Genomic DNA, 20,003 nt, shown 5'->3' with positions numbered 1-20,003 from the left:
AAAGCGACCCGGTTCTCGCGGACTACAGCGAAAAACACGGGGGGGGAGGGAGCAAGGGGGGTGGCTATACCGCTTCGCCAGATATGGTTGACAAGGCAGGACAGTAGTCGGTGCCTCCAGAACGTCTCCGTTTCGAAGTTTAGAAGCTCGTGTGCTAGGAACAATGACAAGAGAGCAGGCCTTTGGAGCGCCAGAAGACAAGATCGATCGAGGGAAGGGTGTGCTAGAGGGGGGGTGACGGGGGGGAAACGAAGGGGCAGGGGAGCGGGTATTTGAACCAAGATTGCAGTATGGGGATGAGAACAAGGTATGATTTCAAGTGGATAACAGAAAATGGACAATTGGACCATGGGTAATGAGCTGGTAGACGGGATGGCAGACCAGGTAGGTGCTCGAACCAGCGGATGGGAACCAGGAGTACGAGGCTTGTCTGGCAGTTGAGCGGGCGCGACCAGGCCAGGGTTCAACTAGAGCGAAATGCTGTAGAGAGTGGGAGGGGTTTGTGGTAAATGAACATGGATAATAGGAGAGTGCTGCAAGTGCGCAAGTCCGCGACAGTACCCATGTCGCAGAAATCCCAGGAGCATAAATTACTTTGGGATGAAGACAAGAGCGGTGGACGACAACATAGTCGAACGTCGTCGATGAGCGTTGGCAAGCTTCCGCCGTAGAAAACACACAAGTGCTCTCTTTTCCTGCTACTTGCAAACCCAACAGCAGAACCCGCCAGCAGTGCCAAATGTGGAGGGGTGTGAATAACTTGAAGAGTGAGAGAACAAGAGACTTGGAAGGCCGACGGAGCAAGTGGGGTGGTGTGCTTGTGGGAGCTCAAGGCCACCTTCAAGAACCAGAAAAGAACACTGCATCCATGCACCCACCCGGTCAAAAACCTCGACACATCCGTCAATGAGAGAGAAAAAAAAAGGGGACGGAGGGGTGACAAGCCAACAGGCTTGAGGTCGCGGGTGAGTGTGAGGGTAGGAAACGAACCTGGCCCTCTGTACCCGCAAGTCTAGGTACTGCTGCGTAGCGTGTGTCGACAGGCCAGGCAGATGTCTCCGGGGAGGACAACGCATGGAAGAAACGTGACAGGGGTCGGCTGAGTTTGATTAAGTGGCCAATGGTCGCCTCACTAAGGCGCCCAGAAAGGAGTAGCTGCCCAATGGGGGACACCAGAGCCGGGGCTAGTCAACGGGCCAGGAATACGCCGGGATTGGCTTTTGCCTGGTGATCCTATTTTGGCCACAGGCGGTGTGGGTAACGCTTCTCAACCGTTGTCTTTCATGGGCCCATCTCCAAGTAAGGTCCCCTGGCTTCGCGCTGGCCCGCCCCCAAAATGGGCACTTGAGCTTTAACTGGACTGACACACAACGGTCACTGACTGCGTGAACGATGGTGTACAGAGTCCCGTCCGGCTCTAGGTACCTGCAGTGTACCGCATGTCGACGCGTGAGATCTCGCGCGTACTGGCCGCCTTCCAGATGGATAGAATCCCCGAATCCTTTGACTGTAGACATCATAGCCTGCCTACTTTGGAGAGAAGCTACTTGCTTGTGTCGGCTCCCTCACTCGAGGTCCACCCGATGCGTCACCACTTCCATTACGCTCGGGAGAAAGTGTCACATAGCATAGCTGAGGCGGTGTCCAGCCCTCCGTCGCGTCGCATCCCGTTCTTCCTGTCGGCTCTGTCGACATTTGATAACTCATCGGTATTCTCTAACGAGACATGCCCGGAACTCTGAATCAGAGGGGCAGGCCAGCATCTGCAGCCCAGCGCCCCACCGGGAAAACAGCGCCGCGCATACAGTCAATTCCACCAGGAATAGTGCGGTCAGGGTTTGCCAAGCTTTGTCGTTTTGATGTCCTTGGTCGCGTATAATGTCCTTACAGGAATAAAACGTTCCTCAGCTGAGTCAAGCGTCCCTCTCGGCGTCTTTCTCAGGCATCATCCACCGGCTGCTGGTCCGCGTAGCCGCGGCGCGTTGACGAGATTTGGGTTGTGTGGTGTAGTGGGCATTCATTGGCAGCCTGACACTTGCACGTTCGTCGCCAGCCTCGCATCCGTTGGGTGGATGTGAGTCGAGCTTGACTTCGGTGGCGTTGCTGTTGTATCCGAAAACCCAAAACCTTATGCTTTTCAACGGCTGTATGAGGTCGTTGAATCTGCGCAATCGGTTTATTGCCTTTGTCGTGGTTTTATCGCCGTTTGTGGTTCCCGTAAAACGGTGTGGCTGGTGCATGCAATGCCGCTGAGCATCGATATGATTGATATCCAGAGACCGATTAGAGTGCGCTGCAACGTCCCGCCTCTTCTCCTCTCCAATTTTTGGGGGTTCGACATGAATCCCTCTGTCAAAGCTGGCGAGTCTGGCCACCCCTCCCCTGTTCCCTGCGGGCGGGCGAGCCCCGGTCATGGTGAAACAGAATATACCCTGCCTTGTCCACCTAGGGACTCCTGAGCTGGTCAAGCTTGCGACAGGTATATTGCACGGGTATGTCAAAAGCCTGGTATTCCCGGAATCTTCTGATAGTGTCCAGCCTTCACTTGAGGCTGTTACCAGGGTCTGTCAAACGCGTTTGTAGCCGCGACGCGTTTGGCAACGATTTGTTACTTGCGCTTGGAAGGAATTGCCCGTGCCATGATTGCTTCTCAAGCACTTTGATCCGATATTCTTTCCCGCAGGAGATGGCTAACAGTGGTGGTGTAAAAAATGAGAGCTTGTACTTACGGGATGCAAAGCAGGCTCATGTTTGTAGCCGCCTGAAACCTGGCGATTCGCAGACATATTGGCGGTCATGAGGAGTAGGTCAACAGAGGTTTCTATCTGTCGTTAAAGTTAATTAGCAACTTGTCTCGAGCATAAAGGTGGTCTAGCAGCTAGGCTAGTGAACACAACACAGCGCACGGCGCCTACTCTGCCAGGATCTTCGTTGTTGGATAGAATCAAAGTGGCGTGATTCTTGATCCTGTGACAGCAGCACTCAGTGGTTCAGAAGATATCCCGCCAACAGAACCCTTCTGCTAGGATGCAGCTCTCGGGTTCTGTGTAAATTTGCAAGGAGCTTGAGACAAAGAAATGACTTACTTCACAGTAGATGGTGTGCGTCAAAAAAAAGGATGTCACTAATAAAGTGTTGTTGACTGGTTCAGAATGTAAACTAGGATGAGAACAGAAAGGACGGTCGTCTAATGCTTTTAGTAGCAGGACAGGTCAGTACTATGTAGGTCCTCTGAAGTGTAATGAGATGAATAATTCGTATGCGCTCTCCATACATTTATTTAATTAAATAAATAAAAAATGCAAGCAAGGCAAAGGGCATGGATGGCTGGCGGTCTCCTTGGAGGTGCAGTAGCCACTAGCGGTCCCCTGCGGGTCCCAATTTCGTGAGGGTGGAAGAAAAAACCGGCTCTCAGCCCAAAAACACGGAAGTTAAACCGCGAATTGAATTTTTCCGCAACAGGAAGGAAAGTGCCTGGAAAACAAACGGTTGTTGCTTCACGTACCTGAATGAATGAATGGCTTTGTGTGGCTGTGATGATCTAAACAGAGGCTGTAAAGTTCTGTGCAAGTGATACGCAGGCAAACTAAGTATGTTGTTGGTAACGTCTTTCCACGTGCTGGTCCCGAGAGCGCGGATCCCTGCAATTCGATATCAAATCAAAGCCAAAATCGCCGTGCCGAGAGCTCGAGTTGACAGGTTGCGTAGGACGGTAGTGAATAGGTAGATTGGTCGCTGTTGTGCATATTCTCCTGGTTAGCTCGAGTACATCTTGATGTTTATTTTCAATGAATTGTGTGCATTCACATGTCCCAACCAGAGGGCATAGCGTGCACGCATACCTGTTCAGACGATGCCTTCAGCTTAGTACCTTGGTAGGTAGGTACTAAGTGTGAAAGTGGGCGCGCTTGTAGAAATCTGGTCCGGTCAACTGCCCAAGGTGGCCAGAGCGTTGTAGCTGGGATAAAGTGTTTAAGAGAACAACAACAAGAGGCCAAAGTAGCGCGACGATGCAAGATATACTGCCCCAGCCCTGGGCATTAACGTCCCTGTGGCTTTAGTCATACCAGGTACTTGAGACTACTAAGGTGATACGTAGCAGGGTCTCAACCCAAGAAGATACGACAACCCTGACTTGGCTGGGTCGGCGACGCTGGAGCGGCTTCTAGTACTCTGTAATTGCTGGGGAATTACGGAGTAACTGGGCAGCAATCACATAACCGAGCAGGTATACGGTGTAATGACGCGAATTGCAAGTGGCAGATTGTTACCCAAATCCACTTCGATGAGGGCAATTTAGTTTAGTTTAGTTTAGTAGCCAGCTCAAACACTGATGATGAGGTTGTGCAAGCCGCAAGCCGGGATTGAAGGCAAGACAAAAACCAGATGGGAGCCATGTGTAGGCAGGGGGGAGCTATGATTATGATGGTGGCCAGCAGACACTTTTAGTGCCGTATATGAACATGCCTTGGCGGACCGTTGGCACAACAAGACGCCGTGAGCTTTGCGGATGGTGTCGGTCGGTACCTGGGTGGGACCGTTGCCTGTCAAAGACATGTTGGGTCAGCGCTAAGTCTAGCCGGTCGATGCGGGAAATAAAGTGAAGCAGGGACCGACGAGGACCAGCCGCCCTGACATGACATGGACTGTATCAGAGGGAAGGCCTTGAAATGTTTGCGTACCTAGTTTAGCCTTCTCCTTTGAGTGTCTGTTACGACTTGTGCTCTCCGAATATGCGATACCTCAGTAGTTAGGTAGGTAGGTAGTTTACATCACTCCTTTCTCCCTACACATGGACTGACGGATGAACCTGATACCTGCAGCCGGTTTGTCCGGCATCCCAGGGGCGCACAATCAGCATTGTTTTCTGGACTTCTTATCTGCAGTCGTCCCTTTCTAGTGATTGATACCGGATTATTGCACTGTATTACAATGCGGGATTGGATGATTATAGATCTACTATGTACCAGTTCAACCCGATGCCTGGGAAGCACAAGCCTTTTGCGGCAGATGATGGTTCGAGGGCAGGGGCCCAGAGTGCCGCGCATGCTTATGTAGCAGGGCTTTGCAGGGTGGTGCATATCGATGATCTATATATTGTCACACAGCTACGGAAGTCGACAGCCCATATGGAAAGCACGGTAAGGAACGTTGCGACATAGTGTGTAGCAGTGTGATGCAGGGTCAAGCGTTTTGTCTGGATAGTAGGCAAATGAACTACGTGCATTACGGAGTACATACAAGCTCAGCATGTCAACAGAAGCAGGTTGTGTGGATTTTTTGGGAGGGTAAAAAAATCAAGATGCGGCTGAGACTTGAGAGCCAGTAGTTAGTGTTTTCACTTGTTAGTTCAAGACATACGAAGAATAAAATTTTAGTCGTTGCGTATGTGGCGCTCGTTGCTTCTCCTTTTGAGCGGTCAAGGCAGGCTGACTGACATCTCAAGCCAGCCTTGGATCCCGCCCAGATCTTGATGAGATAATTGTCAAAAGTATGGTAGGGGGTGCTGGTGATCGTCCTTCGGCCCATACTATAAGCTTGGGATGCATCAGCTGCTCTTGAGCCTGTCCCTTGTTATCATGCTTGGTTTCTCCTTCTAGAGGGCTTCTCTGAACATTCTTTGGAGGACCAGGGTAGCCTAGCTGACACCTTTTTCTCCTAGGGCAATGCCACCGCTGCTAGGGGTTCAAAGAAAAGATGAACCCTTTTTTTGGTGGTGAGGGCTCATGGCGAGTCCCGGTTTTTTCTTTACACCAAGGAATATGCGGGAGTACGTGCAGCTGACAAGCCACGTCCCGGGATAGGTGTAAGGGTGCCATGGAAGGGCAAGGCAGGGTTTTCAATATTTCAACATAGGGTAGGTGTAAAACTCGCGCTAGGGACTTGACAATCAGACAAGTAACATGAGCAATATTTATTGTCAACAAGACCGTGTAGGGTAGTGTGGTGTAGATATTTATTGATGCTAGTAAGATGGTATGAAATGTTGGTTTGCGAGCACTGGAATATTGATGTGGACGTCGCTCAGGTACACATGGTACAAATATTGTTCAAACCTCAATTCCACTATGGTTGTATTATAAATCTTAGTGATTTACACTTTTCAACCTTGAAACCCCATGTTACAAATGTCCAAATGTCCTGACTGACGGTAGGAAAATGTGTGAACAGACTGAAAGCAATTGATTACATTTTTTGCTATTACGGATAGTTCTCAAATACAAAGGGTTTCTGATAATTGACTGACTAGGTCTCTCATCTTGACAGGGAACTTCAGTTTCAGGGGTTAAGGTTCAACGGCCAACGGTCAACTTTAAGACACCGTCGTTGCCAAACCTGGCATATTTTGACCTGGATGCTGGGAGCGGGAGACAAGGGTAGCGACGGGTGGTCCGTCAACTCGGGGATGTGGAGTTGGGGGGGGGGAGGGGAGGGGAACTCAAGGAAAGCCCCTTGCCAGAGCCCACGGCAATGGATAACCCATGACAGTTTGACCAGCCCAGCAGGGAAGACGCACATGTGGTATGTAGCTTAAAGACTGGCTTCCAAGTGCCACTAAAGTACCAAGGGGACCGACTTATCAGATCAAAAATTAGGTAGGTAGTTAGGAAGGTAGCGATCGACAACAAAGCAAGAGACAATCACAATACCCGGGATGGAGGGATCAACTTGACTGCTACTGTCACTGCTCGCACAGAACGAAGGATATTGACGGAAAAATTGTTCAAAGACGAAACCAGATAGTTAAGCGACGTTACGAGATAGCCAAAGGGCCACCAACACCACAACAAATGCACCAATACCCACCCAATGGCTAACCATTATGAATTAGGTGAATAAGTTACGGAACCGTCACAATGGCTACCTATTCTGGTCTGGTAAGGGGATCTTTCTAATCTTAGGAGGGGCGCCTCTATTATGGCAGACCCACCTCTTGTCAGGATAGCATTTTCCAGCAACACAAAAATGCCCAGTTTACTTACCTTTCTTTATTCATGGACATGCTGTGTTTGCTCTCGCAATGGCATGTGTTGCATTGCACTGGACTCACCGCGAGATACAGAGGCACTGCATGGAGGTGATGCGAGCACGGCATGTACGAAGTCCGTGCAACTGTTGCTGGATCTACCATAAGAGAGTGACGACAGCCTACGGTGACAGCGACGGCGGCGGTGAGTTTTCTCTTTCTACCTTAGGCAGGTACATGTCAGGTACCTCATTGGTACAGAGTACTTGCCTCGCCCGCGCAACTAGTAGCGTTCGACTTGTCGAGTGAGAGGACAGCGACAGGAGCGAAGCATTGGCGAAATCTTCTCCAAACGACGAAGGATGCCGCCTTCCTTAGACTAGAACTAGCTGCCTGCCAAATCTCAAGTGAGTTTAATGGCTCGTTGCTCGCCTGCTGGCGTTGGGCTGGTGGCTTCACACGCTGACAACGGCTTAATTACAGGGAAGGACCCCCCACTCCGGTCAAAGTAGTGGCTTGAGCATGTGCCGCACTTGGACAGCCTCCCGCGCCTTGTTCCTGACTCAAACATCAAGGTTTTTCCTTAATGTCAACAACATCATCGTCATCACAGTGATTAACTAAATTGACTGCGTTAGGTCAGCCTTGTCTCTTGGAACCGACCTTTGACGCCTCAATGATTATTGATCCTCGCCCTCTCCTCGACTATATTGCGATCGTAGAATACCCGAATATGACAGTACGTACCAGAGATACGACCGCGACTGATTCGCCTAAAGACCTGGCGAGGTACTTTACTTCCTTTCCATCCAACCTTAGTTTATCCTCGCATATCAAACTTGTCAACGCCTGAACGCACAGCTTCATATACCCTACGGTACATAGTACTGTACATTTGTGTGTGCATGCCACTAAGCGTCCCGATGCTTATGCAGTGCAGGTGGGGAGTGGTGTAAGGCCTAAGGGGACTAGAGGGACTTCTGGAGTGGTGGTGTGTGCAAAGTCCTTGATCCGCAGAAGCTATCTCCTAAACTAACTCAGGCCAGTTAATTTTAGGATGCCGCCTGGTTGCCCAAACGCCAAACTTGTCAACATCTCATTTCCCATCTCATGCACGGCTGACAACTCGCTGTCACCAACCTCACTGCCTCGGTCGTGTTACTGTACAGGTTCGATGTCGAGTCTGTCTGTGGGCCTTGGGACCTTCTCACTTTGCTCTAGTGGCAGTCGCTGCTTCATTCTCGATGTTGCAATGTGCTGATTTGTGACGGGCCCCATATCTCATGTGGTGTTGTTAGTCCAACAGTACATACATAGATGCTATCAGGAGTAACATGCGGGTTCTCATGTCACGGCATATCGTTAATGAGAATTCAACAAACAGCGCATCTACAATCACTGCCACGGAAGTTGTATCCCCACTGCCCTCCGAGGCACAGCCGAAGCATATGATATCGCATTGCACTCAAACACACGTTCACCTGATGCCGAGCTCATCTCAGAACTGGAGCCTCATCATGCATTTTGATAATTGGTAACCTACTAGCAGTAAAGCTGCACTCTCCTCGCATGCGCATATCCTCTGCGGTAGAGTATAGCTTGAAAATCCTGGCTCCTGCCCGTCTCTATCATCAGTAAGATCTTGTCAGGGCCATCTAAAGATCCACGATCTCTTCACCTTCGTCCGTCGTGGGCTTTAGCTGGATGGCCCTGGGCATGACCGCTGTCAAACATGCACAAGGCTGTCACAGACCCTGCCCGGCACTACCATCCATGGAGATGTACATACGGTCATGGGCACGCTGTGCTGTACTTAGTTGTTACCGCAACCTGACCCATCAATCTCTTGACGATGTTTAGATCCATCCTCGCAGCCCTACCGTTGGAGATCGACCTGGGTTCAAGGCTTAAACCTCATCCTAGTACAACCTCTCGAAAGTTGTCAGCCAGAATCTGAAATATCATGGATAAACTGCGCGAATGTAGCGACAGGATGAAGTGATGACTATTCGGTACATTATGGAAAGCATGATGTTATGTTCATCCCCTGACCAATGCATCTACTTTAGCAGTCAAACGCTCGTCGCACGCCTCAGACGAACCGACAGTCGCATTTATCCTTTCTCTTTCCATAATTTCCTATTACATACGAACAGGCCAACAACACTCGTACCGCGTCGCACCCTGACGACTTTATCTGACGAGTCTCTGTGCCTTCAATCTCTCTAACTGCAGCAACATCCTTCGGCCCACCACTGGAATGTCGGTCAGGGATGCGAGCCCACTCTCAAGTTGAGCAACTTACGTACCAGCTGTTGTGGGACGCTCTGTGTTCCCGGTTGGACGGGGGTCCGCCATTTCCAGGCACAGCCAGGATGCGAAGAAGGGGTGCGGCCGCCATTCCCCGGACCAGGGGGGGCCCGTATTCAAAAGACTAATTGGGACGATATGACCGGCAAGGGGGTTCCGCTTCCACGGTGGTTCACGATAGAAGTGCTGCAGGCAGATTGACTGAGCCTCCGAGCTTTTACGACAAATCTCTGAACTGTCTTGACTATGCAGCCGAGTTGATGCTCCAGCTTATCTTGTAGGCTCGCTTCCTATTCATCAGTTTAACTGCCGGTATTGCCAAAGGGCCCACAAGCGCTTAAAAAAGCAAATTGCCCGTGCTGTGATTGATACCCGTCAGAGAACACGGAGCATGATCTGTTCGCCTCGGTTTAGGCACTTTTGCCCAGTCTTATGTTGGTTCGATGATGAGGTACGTAATCATCCAGCAGTCCTTATTTGCTCGATATTGCAGGATGGGTGAGGGAGGTGAAATGAGGTTTCCAAGTTCTTCATGTTGCTGATGATACTCTGCACATTATTCACACCAACGGTGCCAGCCTCGCTCTATGGACTCGCATTGTGACTTCTGTCTATCTTACTTTTTGAATATAGCACCATGCATTCTCACTAAGCAATACGCCAGGTATGGTCACTCAGTGAGAGTGTCATGGCTGATGTGTATTGCCAAGCAATAAGAAAAGCACTCAGTTACACAATCACCGCTCCCAGTAAGTCGCTTGTACTTCGGTTGACGTGTGCTGCTGAAGACTCTACGCGATGCTAGGCAAGTGCTGGCTTAACCTGATCGTGCAGTTCATGCGAATAATGATGCAGGATCACTCATTTGCAGCAATCGACCCAAAGCTGACAGGGTGTGCATGTCTTTTGTCAATCAACAGTTCTAGGCCATATTACAGTCAGGACTACCTTGGAGACCTGTTGGCGTCTAGAAAAACAAGACAGATTCGTTGATATGCAGGTAGTCTATACATAACTAAACCAGACTATGTCTCCACGAAGTATTCGCCAGCACGCAAGCAGAATCCTTCACCAGTTGCTGTATCGGCTCGGACGCTTTTTGCCATCCTGACACGGAACCACATTTCGCGTTATAACAATCGCGTTGTAACACGAGCACCAGTGATTCAAGGTCTTGCCAACGTCTTATCCGTACAGCAACCCCTGTTCCTATGCTTATGCTGCCGGTCCCCCCACGCGGCTGCTGCTCACTGAGAAAGCAGGCGCAACATTTACCTTGAAAATGTAGCAAGTCTTGAGGTCACTGTCTCCGGTGGTAAGAGGAAAAAGTAAAGAGGACTGTTATTGCCAAATGAAGTAAACGTAGTTGCTGCGGAACATGTCCGCGGCCCCTCTCTCAAGAGTGAGACATCTTGAGAGTGATATACATAACTGCTATCACTTACAGTATAGCTATGGGTTTGCTGGAGTCATTCATTGGACCTAGTTATGTAAATCACGCAGCAACACAGCTGGACAACGGCAGATAGAGAAAAGACGCAATTTGCTGGTGGGCTGCCTTGTTGTCAAAAACTAAATTATGTTTGATGGTGTGGATTTCCGGACGTGTCTCTATCCTCTCGGTCGCCGCCACAATCAAGCCAGAGATCGGCGGTTGGGCGTCACTCCTTCTCAGACGCGGCTGCTAACTTGGGTTACTATTCTTGGTGATGGGTTGACAAATAGTTTCTAATGGTTTGTTTAGTGTAGTGCCAGCCTGGAACGTCGCGACTGGTAGCATAATACGGAGATTGTGGCACATAGCAGCTTTTGCTGCGAGTCTTTTTTGACTTTAAACACGTCCTGATCACCTATCACTATAGCCGGACTTGGACACTTGAAACGTCTACATTCCTGATCACAGCGACTAGTCGCCGGCTATTGGTCTCACATTGATTCAGCATCGGACACAATATGATGCAGAAGAACCCGCTCTACTAACCGTTGGTCTCTTCAATCGAATAAATTCAACTCCAGAACGAAAGTCACAAGAGATGATGCTGTCCCGGGAATCCTTCATCCCAGTACCATCTCTTCCTACGTCCAACCAGTCATGGTAGGCGCGAAACAGCTTAAGCTGTGGATAGTGGCTTCAGAGCTAATATCCCATTTTTATACTTTTATACTTCTCTGGTGCACTGTATGATGGCTTCCTGTGAGGAGTCAACGGGAAGTTCAGATGAGTGAAAAAGGATGGGGAGGCCTAGACACGTCCAGAGAGCTCGTTTCATTTTTGGCTGCTTCTACCCGTGATGCTAACGATATCAGGATACTGGCGCATAATATCAACCACATCCGTGTGCCCGCTTCCTCCAGCGCAGAGGCGCCAGCAACAGACAGGCCTTGGTGATATTATCAGACAATCCACGGGTACCGGCCTTGAGTCCAGACTGAGGTGTTGTACGACATGTCGAGAAAGTTAGAGGAGCGATCGCTTCTATGTACTGGGCAAGCGTTGCTTGGATGGCGAAAGGAATGGAAATTACGGGAACCAGCATGAGATGGGCGGGTGAGCCTTTCGTACCAGGTCTAGATTGCCTCTTTGATCCTGCTACTGCGGGCACTGGCATAGGTACCAAGACCGAGACCCAGAATGGCTGCGTCTTCCAGGTCTCGTGATCGAGACAACTGGCAACCTCTGCAAAGATCTTGTTCGTGTAGGTGTGGCAGTCCATGAAGTTCTACTCGAGCTAGGAGTCGTCCTAAAGAATGCTATATCGATTCACATACTTCATGTGTCACTTGGCTGTGCTTGTCAGTAGTCAAATAGGTTGTCCACGACAATCTAAGCCAATCTCACACCTCCTTCTCAGGCTTGGCACTAACGAAAAATAGACGTAAACATAGATAGCCCTACGAGCTTCCTCAACAGAGTTGGAACTTATTTACTAGTTAGTGTATTACTGACCAAAAAGTTCGGCCTTTACACAGTCTCGGCTCGTCTTGACCTTTCATCACATCTTAGCTCCATCTCGTCAACAGTTTGCCACCATGGGCACCTGACATCCAACTCTTGCTACCCAAATCGTGACGTGTTAATCTCTTGACTAGCCCTTTTCTTTAAACTTCGAACTCAAACATACCACCGGGCCGTCTGTCAAGATCCTCTTGGCCGAGTCCGAGTTAAAATCTTTCCACGCCAAGGCCGAGACATTCACACAATGCGTGCCGTTGTTAGTTAATGCAGATTGAAGAAGCCAGTGCCACATGTATATTCGAGCCGAATCTTTATTTTGTTTATTTTTGAGTATCCTGAATGTCTCGCTAAACCGCTCAGTTCATGCTTATGATATATGTTAACATTTGATATAAATCCGACAGTGAAGTCCTTCCATTGAAAGCATTCGATGTAACGCTCCAGAATTTTAAGAAACCAGTCATTGGTGGTGGTACAGATCTTTGTGTGCTTGCTTGTTGAATTAAGCTTCAAGAGCAGGCTCGCGGTCCCGGTGGCTGCGGTGGTGATGGTGATGGTCAGAGTCTCTTGACTTGGTGTCATACTCTTCCTCGTCTCGGTGACGCCTGCGCCTTTCACGATCACGGTCCTTGTCTTCGTAGTCTGACGAGTCATCTTCGCGATGACGGCGATGGCGATGATGCCTTTTTCTCTCGTCGTCGTCTCTATCACGGTCACGATCCGTGTCACCACCATCTTCATCGCGGCGTCGTCTCTCTGTGTGCGCGATTAGTTTATGTTCCAATAGATATATGAATCTAAGCTCTGGACTTACCCCGTAAAACCTGTGTCGCTGAGGCATACGCCTGGATTTCCTCTTTGCTAAGAACTCGTAGCACAATAACGAAATCGTCTCTGACCTCAAACCTCTCCTTGCCAATAGTCAAGGCCTCGGGATTAACAACCTTGCGGCTGATCTTAGTCCATTTCGCACCTGCAGGTGCTTCTCTGGCCTTCTTATCTTCTTTGTGAGGTGCAACGCCCTCACGGACAGGGTTTGGCTCCTCGGGGAAGCTGACCTTGGGCTGTTTCAAGATACCCTTGAGAGGCTTCTCGTCTTTCTTGTCACGAGGAGGTGATACTACGCGGACTTGTTTATCGTCCAAAGACGTCTGTTGCAGTTCACGACCACGAACTTCCTCTCCAGGGGGACTGGAGGGTTTTGAGTCGGGCGAGGAACGGTGTTCTCTGGATGGCCGAGACTCGACCACAGTTTTAGAGTCTTTTGAGGGTGATGAGGAGCGTGAGGTGGTCTCAGCGATGATGGACGTTTCCTTTTCTTTCTCCTTGTCGGTAGTGTTCAAGGCCGCAAGTTGATCCTTGAGTTGTCTTAGATCAGAAGTGTCGTTAGGGTTGAAAGCATTTGAATCGCGACGTCTTCGAGTCGATTTCTTGCCTTCATCCGAGTCAGAAGACGAAACCACTGCCTCTCCACTCTTGCGAGAGTCTCCAGGTCGGCGGCTTGTGTCCCTGGAGCCACGTTCCTGGTCTCGTTGTCGTGATTGATCTCGCTGTCGCGATCGATCGCGTTCTAGGTTGCGCGGCCGTTCGCCCTTCATGGATTCTCGCCGCCTGTCACGATCTCGTTCACGCTCACGTTCGTCGTCAGATCCCTTGCGTCTGCTGACCTCCTTTTCACGCTTATCGTCGTCTTTGATAGCAGGGACAAGACCTACAGCAGTCGCAGCGATACCCAGGCCAGTAGCCACCTTATCGCGGAATCGAGTGCGCTCCTTTTCATCATCGTCGCTACCCTTCTTACTCTCACGTCTGTCACGACGGGGCTCTTTCGAGTCAATCCAACTTCGGCGACGATCATCGCGCTCATACTCAGTTTCACGCGGCAAATCTTCATCAGAGCGTTTCTTGGGCTCTTGGCGGCGTTCACGGCGTTCATCATCATCAACCAGATCAGTTCGAATGCCAAACCCACGAGAAGTAACCCGGTCATCATGAAAATACGGAGTCTCGTATGCACGCTCGGGTTCATAGGAACGCTCGAGCTCAGGCTGTTCACGAAACTCTCGCATTTTCCTTTCGTCGTCTCGGCTGCGGTAGTAGTCATCATGGTGCGAAGAACGGGGCGGCCCTTCCTGATACAAAGACACCGGCCGAGGTCGCCTCGTCGTCTCGGTAGTGGCAACAAGAGGGATATCCTGTTTTGTCGATACGGGCTCCGGTGTCTTGGAAGGCATCGGTGCAAAATCTCGTGGGCTGTCATACCCTCGAATCTTATCAAAGCCTCGAGTGCTGGGTGGAGGGCCTCCTCGGTTATCGTATTGACGGCTATTCGAGGGGCTGCTTGTGCTTGTAGTTATGTAGTTACGACTCAAGTCGGGACTTGTATCGACGTTGAACGTTCGCTGGTCCGCGTTGTAATTGATATTGGGACGGTAGTATCCGCGGTCGAGACTTTCACGTCTTCGAGTTCTTGTTGGAGCTGATTGATCAAGATCATAGCGAACCAGTTCACCAGCATTGGTATACTGGTATCCATCGTCTCCATAATCGACGTTGCTGGAGCTTTGGCGTGGGTTGCTCTGGTAGACACCAGAGTGACGGCTGTTGCGGTACGGATCGTCGCGTACTAAACTGTTGCTGCGGTCCCTGCTACTGCGACCATAGCTGTCGCTGCCTGACTGGTCGGCATATGAGCGGGCTGTGCTGCGTGAACGTATAGATGAGGCAGGCTGTGTATAGAACTGCCCATCGCTCGACCGATACTCGTCCCGCATGGGACTTCCAGGACGGGCGTTGGAAGAATGAGAACTGGTACCGTTAGCACGGTCCTTTTGGGTGGTCATTACAATAACCGGTGGTCGACTCGTGGAATCTAGAGTGGAGGACCTCTGCGTTCTAGTGACATCTCTGGTAGTTGGTCTGTGTGATCGAGGATCCTGGGTAACGGCGTACGTGCGAGTCGTAGTGTTGGGAGTCGGTGTTGTAGAAGTAGTTGTAACATATCCCCGTGGCGTTGTCGTTGTTGGGACAGGTTGTTGTTGACGGGTAGAAGTCGGCATGACATGCATATCGCCAGCATACAGAGAAGTATAACCAATGCTTGACGGCAAGGAAGTCCTCGCATGATTCGCGAACGTAGCCGCTCGTCCAGAGGACGGGTAGCTGCGATAACGGTCCGTCATGATGACGTGGGGCTACCAGGGTTGAAGGACCAAAATGATTACTCAGTTGTCAGACTATGCGTGCAGCTGAAAGCCGACAGTGACTGAGGTTCGGGGTCACGAAGTCAATGTCGAGTTGTGAGAAACGTTGGACAAAACGTGACGCTGTGCAGAAGAGCGGTAGCGTTGGGTCGCCAGGCGTTGAAGTGAGTGGAGGGTAATAGTGGCGTATTGTAGTGTAAGTAGTCCACCAGCGGAATGACGGCAATCTACTTTGAAGCCAAGGCCACGTGAGGAGGGGTCGAACTTGGTCGGTCCTTGTCAGCGCAGGCTAGCAATGACAGGATTAATATGTATTGGTAGTATAACAACGACAAGCCTAGTGTTTGTTTGGTGGTTTGATGATGGCTCCGGTTTAAATGTCCACCGACGATCTACTCGTCTTGGAGCAATTGTTGAGCAGATCTCAGTCTGTTTTGGCAGGATTCCTCTTTGACAGCTTTGGCGTCGAAATCGGATGATAGCGGCCAAGATGACGCTGGTCTCAAGGAGTTACCACGAGGTTGACAGTAACACTGCCTCGAAACGTGGCCACTGACTGGGTGAGGAAAACAGAAAAGGGATTCTCCGCTGTTATGCAGCCAAAGTGATATTTGACTCGTTTGCTTGGCTGGCTGGCTCTTTGGTAGACTGATGGATTGATGTATGTATCTAGACAATTGGAGTTGGTCCCGCTCATTCCTGAACCTGTCAGTCGGGAACAGAACAACACAAATTGTCGAGAAATTGGAATCACGGAGTCCTTACGATAGCAGATTTAAACAAATAAAAAGAAAGACGATCGGGTAAAGTATGTCAGCCCCGACAGTCAACTTTTCTTTGTTCTCCGATGTGCGTGTGTTCGTCCTTGTACGAGGGTCCACCACCAAAAGCTGGTCGAGGTGGGGTGAGGGGCAATATCAGAAGAACAAAAGGCAAGGAATTATGGAGAGATTTGGGGAAAGGTGCAGAAAGAGAGAATGAAGGAGAAGATGGCAGAAGAAGCAGTTGGCGATGTTTTGTCAGAGAGCCAATGTGCTTTCTCCGAAAAGGGCCCTGGGGCAGCCAGACAGTTGAAAGAGAAGTGACTACCTATGGTAGCTAGTGGTTAGTTATGTGCCGACGGTAATCCCAACGTCTTTCACGCTGTATAGTATCAATTGAGGCAGTGGGAATGCCGATGACGATCGATGCGGTGGCGTGGAGAACGGAAAATGACTTTGTACGTAGTACTCTGTACAGACGCAGACTAGGTACCTGGACAGAAATTGGCGTCAGTAAAAGTCAATGAAACCGTTTTTCTGAAAGCCCGTGTGGATAGTAGGTAGTCTCGGTACGGCAAGGAGAACGTCACCCGCCCAGGATGTGCAATTGTCAGCGCCAAGGGTAACACATACAGGGACCCTTCGATCGAATGTACCTCTTGTCTGCAGTGAAGAATCTATGGATACATGCAGCAAAGTTCTCTTGCTGGATCTCACTAGATATCCGATGCAGGCTCTATAGAGTGTGATTCGCTGGTTCTAATCTCTTGGATTGTAATTTCGTTAAACATCGTCCTTGAATGCTGTTGTCGTCTCAACACCGCACACACCAGAGAAGAGTTGGGTTGAATCCCAAGGATATCTCGCCGTGTCTGGGCGGAGCCGGTTCTATGCTTAGCGTCGCTGGGCTTTCCGCCGGGCTTGCTAACTCAAACAAGTGATGGAACGTTTGAATAGGTATCTCTGGAGATGTAGCATTGACGGCGCCAGCGGAACAATGCTTCGGGCGCAAAACTTAGAAGCCCAAACCCAACACAAGATCAACCCTGATCCCAGGCTCGGGCCCGGGTCTTGGGCTTCGGATAGGTCCACTGGGGTTGTTTTTGTCAATCGTCCGCTTCGTGACTGATGGGGTACGTATTCTTAGTGTACTGCAATATAGTGGGGATGGAGTTGTCAGGCTTCGATGCCAGGGTCAGGGACCTTGTGAACCCTTGGTTTCGAGACACAGACAGCTTAGAGACCAAGACCAAGGTGGGCTGCCAGACCTGAGCTAGAACCGTTGGCCGTGCTGGTTCTTGAACCGTGAGGCTCTGCCGTTGTGTGGACTTGTCTCCAGGTCTAATTGGTACAGGATTTGGCGTTATCCTGTGAGCAAAAAGTATGTTTGTAGTAACGTTAGCTTCTGCGCGCTTGGTGCCTGGGCAATGACGTCTACGTCTCCCTCGGCTTGGTCCAGTTTCCGCTGCTATTTTTGAAACTCGTTTATCTTTTTTTTGTGGCGAATGTTGAAACAGAAAGTTGCCTGCATGAGTGCAGACAAGAATGACTGACAATGACGAAGACAATCAGGATCTGAACAGATCTGCAGCCAACGTTTCTTTGCTGAGGATAAAGTCGTGGTTAAATTAGACGGCTCGTTTCTGTCGTTTGGGCAATTTTTGGGAGTGCAGATCCAAGGTGAAACAGGCACAAATGAGACGTCGGCAAGGCTGTTTCCAACCAAGTGGGTAGCCTGTTGAAGCCTCAATGGAGTTCCGATATCTAGCAGCGGCGATCAGGCTGAGGAGGGAAGTTATGGAATGAGTTGACCAAAGCCTAGGTACGGTAGATAGTGTGCATTATCCTAGTGAGAGAACTGTTTGTAAAGAAGGACGGTGTATTTGTATATACTATTTCACAAGACGAACAAAGAACGAGGCCTTGGTGTTGGTCAAGTTGGGCAGAGAATAAACAACCCGTTGCTGGCTGCCTCTTGATGCTTGGCGGCTACGATACAATCTACCTCATACTTGCCTAGTAGGTAATATCTACGGGATGGAACAGTTGGTCAACCTACTTCTGTGATGAAGCGTCGCCCGACCATTCTCGAAGGCAGGAAGTCAACTGACAACTGTGACTTTCAAACATTGTGTTACCTCAAACATCCAGTCTTACACATCTAAAAGCCCGGCAATGCTCCAAAAAATACAATGACAACCATACCGGTTTATGCCATAAACATGGTCAGTATCATAACGAGCCTCTCTTGTCCAATTGATTGCTCTCATAACCGCTCCTGTTGTTCCAACCGTCCAATTATGAACAGCGCATTCAACCCTAGATCAACTCAAGAATCCAGAAGCGTTATCTGTCATCCTGTCATTGTATCAGCCAAGGGGACGGCCCACACTCAGACGTGCCTGGTGCAAAAGGCTGCCCGAGACATCTCGATGGCGCATGATAGGACAGCTGCACTGGCAGGGGAAGGGAAAGTCTTTCGCCGAGCTTGACTCAAAGAGCCAGCCAGTTTAACATCTGCTGTCAACCGGGAATACCCAAGTAGAGCCCTCATGACTCAACCAGATTGGTAAATTTGCTGCACGATGTGGAATATCGTATGAGTGCTAAGCGTTCAGCATGTGGGCTATTAAGCACGCACCTTGCCAACAAGTAAAAAGCAATTACGGGATCTAGATAGCCTCACCTTTCAAACCTTGAATGGAAGTTTTTCTCTGTTCTCTAGTTCGCCCAAGTCCATTTCGCTTATACGCATTGGTCCTCCTGCGAGCCTGCCTCGACGCAGATACCTCCCTCCAACTGACTAACACATAGCGCGGGCCAATCTTGCAGCCAAGCTTTGTTATTGTTTTCAAGTCTGATGCCACTCGTTCTGGTGGGTAGTGAGCAGTTATCACAGGATGTCAAACTCAAGTCGCATCCGCACCTGGGGGCGCAACCGCCCTTGTCCTTGATCAACGCCAGAATGTGACCTCCGCTGCCTCGAGATCTGAGCGAATATTGAAGCAGATCCACAACTCCAGCAAACTTCCTACATAAGAAACTTGATTTTCACTCGATTGAACCGATCTGGAAAGGCTTGGTGCGGACAATTAGCTCGGTAGCTGAAGAAGGCCCATCCTGGTTAGACATCGCCAGGAAGACCCTCGTAACTTGCATCTGGCAAATTCACAACGAGAGCCCGAACCGCTGAGCAGCTACGGGCAGCTACTAGTCATGCTCAATGATGCGCTGGCTCTTTGATCGTTAGAGACGAAGCTATGACCTCTCCGAAGGGCGTAAGAAACTCATGTACTTCCCGTCACATGAGGTTGCCTGACGGGTTTCATTGCGATTAGGAGGATGCGATGCCGACAAATCACAAATAAGCTTAGTATAGATGAGTACGTTCTCCGCAATATGGCACCAGAGACGGTAATCAGAAAACAATGATACTCGATTTGGAGGGCTTGCTTGGGCATCTATGGCATCCATCCATATGGCCCAAGCAGCGCTGATCTTTCTGTGTACGTTTTCGCGCCACGAACAAAACCATACAACGTGACACCTCAACCCTCGCCCTACAGGAAGACTAGTCTGAGAACAGCTGAGTGTTCCGTCGGGATGTTCAAACGCCGTTGATAGTACCAGTACAAACATCATGTGGGACGGGACTTGCTTCAAGTGTAGCTTGTCAGATATGGGACCAACGATCATGTAAGTAGCGGACCGGGAACCAGGATCAAATACATATCTGTTGTTATTGTAAATTGTACTCCATAACATACAGCGGTGAAGCATTCCTGTGCCGAGGCGCACATACTTCG

At 49.9% G+C, this 20,003-nt stretch overlaps 3 protein-coding genes across 3 annotated transcripts; all 3 read right to left on the bottom strand.

Annotated features, from left to right (window-relative positions):
* Positions 1–1,913: 1,913 nt before the first annotated feature.
* Positions 1,914–4,557, bottom strand: FGSG_08734 (uncharacterized protein; the record flags this gene model as incomplete). Its single annotated transcript, XM_011321693.1, has 7 exons — positions 1,914–2,564; positions 2,730–2,825; positions 3,087–3,159; positions 3,506–3,552; positions 3,843–3,958; positions 4,068–4,080; positions 4,528–4,557. 7 exons carry the CDS (start codon positions 4,555–4,557, stop codon positions 1,914–1,916), a joined length of 1,026 nt encoding a protein of 341 aa, XP_011319995.1.
* A 7,044-nt stretch (positions 4,558–11,601) lies between these two features.
* Positions 11,602–11,991, bottom strand: FGSG_13305 (uncharacterized protein; the record flags this gene model as incomplete). The annotated part of the gene is made up of 1 exon (XM_011321692.1): positions 11,602–11,991. The coding sequence occupies one exon, from the start codon at positions 11,989–11,991 to the stop codon at positions 11,602–11,604; it is 390 nt and encodes a 129-aa protein (XP_011319994.1).
* Positions 11,992–12,567: 576 nt separating this feature from the next.
* On the bottom strand, positions 12,568–15,076 carry FGSG_08735 (uncharacterized protein; the record flags this gene model as incomplete). Its single annotated transcript, XM_011321691.1, has 2 exons — positions 12,568–12,989; positions 13,048–15,076. The coding sequence occupies 2 exons, from the start codon at positions 15,074–15,076 to the stop codon at positions 12,736–12,738; spliced, it is 2,283 nt and encodes a 760-aa protein (XP_011319993.1). The 3' UTR covers positions 12,568–12,735.
* Positions 15,077–20,003: the final 4,927 nt, after the last annotated feature.

Source organism: Fusarium graminearum, chromosome 2 (genome assembly GCF_000240135.3).
Source record: "Fusarium graminearum PH-1 chromosome 2, whole genome shotgun sequence".
Classification (NCBI taxonomy): domain Eukaryota; kingdom Fungi; phylum Ascomycota; class Sordariomycetes; order Hypocreales; family Nectriaceae; genus Fusarium; species Fusarium graminearum.
Note: the sequence above shows the minus strand (reverse complement) of the source record. Positions and strands in the feature narration are given on the sequence as shown.